Source organism: Nematolebias whitei, unplaced genomic scaffold (genome assembly GCF_014905685.2).
Source record: "Nematolebias whitei isolate Nwh7 unplaced genomic scaffold, NemWhi1 Nwh_scaf_8216, whole genome shotgun sequence".
NCBI lineage: Eukaryota > Metazoa > Chordata > Actinopteri > Cyprinodontiformes > Rivulidae > Nematolebias > Nematolebias whitei.
In genome coordinates, this window is record NW_023626761.1 from 894 (window position 1) to 2,790 (window position 1,897).

At 53.8% G+C, this 1,897-nt stretch overlaps 1 protein-coding gene across 1 annotated transcript; it reads right to left on the minus strand.

Annotated features, from left to right (window-relative positions):
- Nucleotides 1-163: 163 nt before the first annotated feature.
- LOC119429819 (polypeptide N-acetylgalactosaminyltransferase 11-like) lies at nucleotides 164-1,100 on the minus strand (the record flags this gene model as incomplete). The annotated part of the gene is made up of 4 exons (XM_037697362.1): nucleotides 164-311; nucleotides 421-670; nucleotides 735-860; nucleotides 934-1,100. Coding segments are annotated over 4 exons (691 nt in total), but the record flags the coding sequence as incomplete, so codon positions are not given.
- Nucleotides 1,101-1,897: the final 797 nt, after the last annotated feature.

The following is a 1,897-nucleotide window of genomic DNA, read 5'->3' on the forward strand; positions in this document are numbered from 1 at the left end:
CAGTCTGTAAAAAGCAGTCTCAGTGTGACAACACATTCACTGACAGTCTGTAAAAAACAGTCTCAGTCTGACGACACCTTCACTGGCAGTCTGTAAAAACAGTCTCAGTCTGACGACACCTTCACTGGCAGTCTGTAAAAACCGTCTCCGTCTGAAGACACCTTCACTGGCAGTCTGTAAAACACAGCCTCACCCTGAAGGAGATCTCCAGGTTCTCTCCGCCCCAGATGTCCATTCCAGCGTCGTATTGTCCGAGTTCGTTAAAATACTTCCTGTTCATCGCAAACAGACCGCCGGCCATGGTGGGAGACCTGAGGGGGCGGAGACACCAGGGCAGAAGTGGGAGGAGTTAACAGGACTTGATTTCTTTGTAGATGGACTAGGAAGAAGCACTTGGTTCCAGAACTGTTTATGTGGTACCTGATGGGTCCAGAGGTCCCCTCAGGCCCGCTGAGTTCTGACGGGGGGACCGGGTCCCATTTGAAGTGGAGCCCCCAATTGAAGCCCCCCCTGACGATGGGGGAGGGAGAGTAGGTGAGGGTGTCGGCGGAGATGATGTCGATGACGGGGCAGACCACGGTGCGCTGGTCCCTCTGGATCGGAGCCAGCAGGGGCTGCAGCCACGCCTGGTTCACCTCACAGTGGCTGTCCAGGAAGACCAGGACTTCACCTGGATACAAACACAGGTAGGTGGCAGAACGGCACAGGTGGGGGTGGGTGGGGGCAGGAGGTACCTGTGGCGTGGGAGGCTCCTATCATACGTCCTCTGATGAGTCCTTCCCTCCTCTGGTTCCGCACCAGGTGGACCTTAGGCTGCAGCTCCGCCCTCACGTACCTGTCCAGGTCGTCCTTCAGCTCCTCTGCAGCATCACACAGAAACACAGGTGAGCTGCAGGTGTTGAACCATCAGGCGGCAGCTCTTAGGCGTGTTACCGAGCTCGCTGTGGTCGTCCACCAGGATGATCTCGTGCAGCAGGTAGGCCGGGCTTCGGTCCAGAACGCTGTGGATTGTTCTGAGCAGGGCGGAGAACGCCTCGTTGAAGAAACAGATCACAACGCTGGCAGAAGGTAGAGTCCGGGGGAAGGACTTCTGCTGACACCTGACAATGACGGAGGACAGTGAATGCACCGTGGGCCATTATCCCTCCTCAGGAGAAACATGAACCACATTTAACCTGCTTAAAAAATCCATTTTTAATTTAAATCCACAAAAACTAGTCAGTGACTCAGAGCTGAGCTTCTGCTCCTCAATCCAAACTACAACTATGTTGTTGGACTTGGTTTCCTAAAAAGACAAAATGAGGGATAACATCATTCTGAAGATAAACATCTACAACCACCGGCTACATCTACAATCAGCAACTTCATCTACAACCACCGGCCTCATCTACAACCTACAACCAACGACCTCATCTGCAACCACCAAATTCATCTACAACCACAAACTTCAACTACAGCCACCGGCTCCATCTACAACCACCGGCTACATCTACAATCAGCAACTTCATCTACAACCAACGACCTCATCTGCAACCACCAAATTCATCTACAACCACCAACTTCAACTACAGCCACCGGCTCCATCTACAACCTACAACCACCGGCTCCATCTACAACCACCAGCCCCATCTACAACCACCAAATTCATCTACAACCACCAGCTTCATCTACAGCCACCAGCCCCAGCTACAACCACCGGCCCCATCTACTGCCACCAGCCCCAGCTACAACCACCGGCCCCATCTACTGCCACCAGCCCCAGCTACAACCACCGGCCCCATCTACAGCCACCAGCCCCATCTACAACCACCAAATTCATCTACAACCACCGGCTTCATCTACAGCCACCAGCCCCATCTACTGCCACCAGCCCCAGCTACAACCACCGGCCCCATCT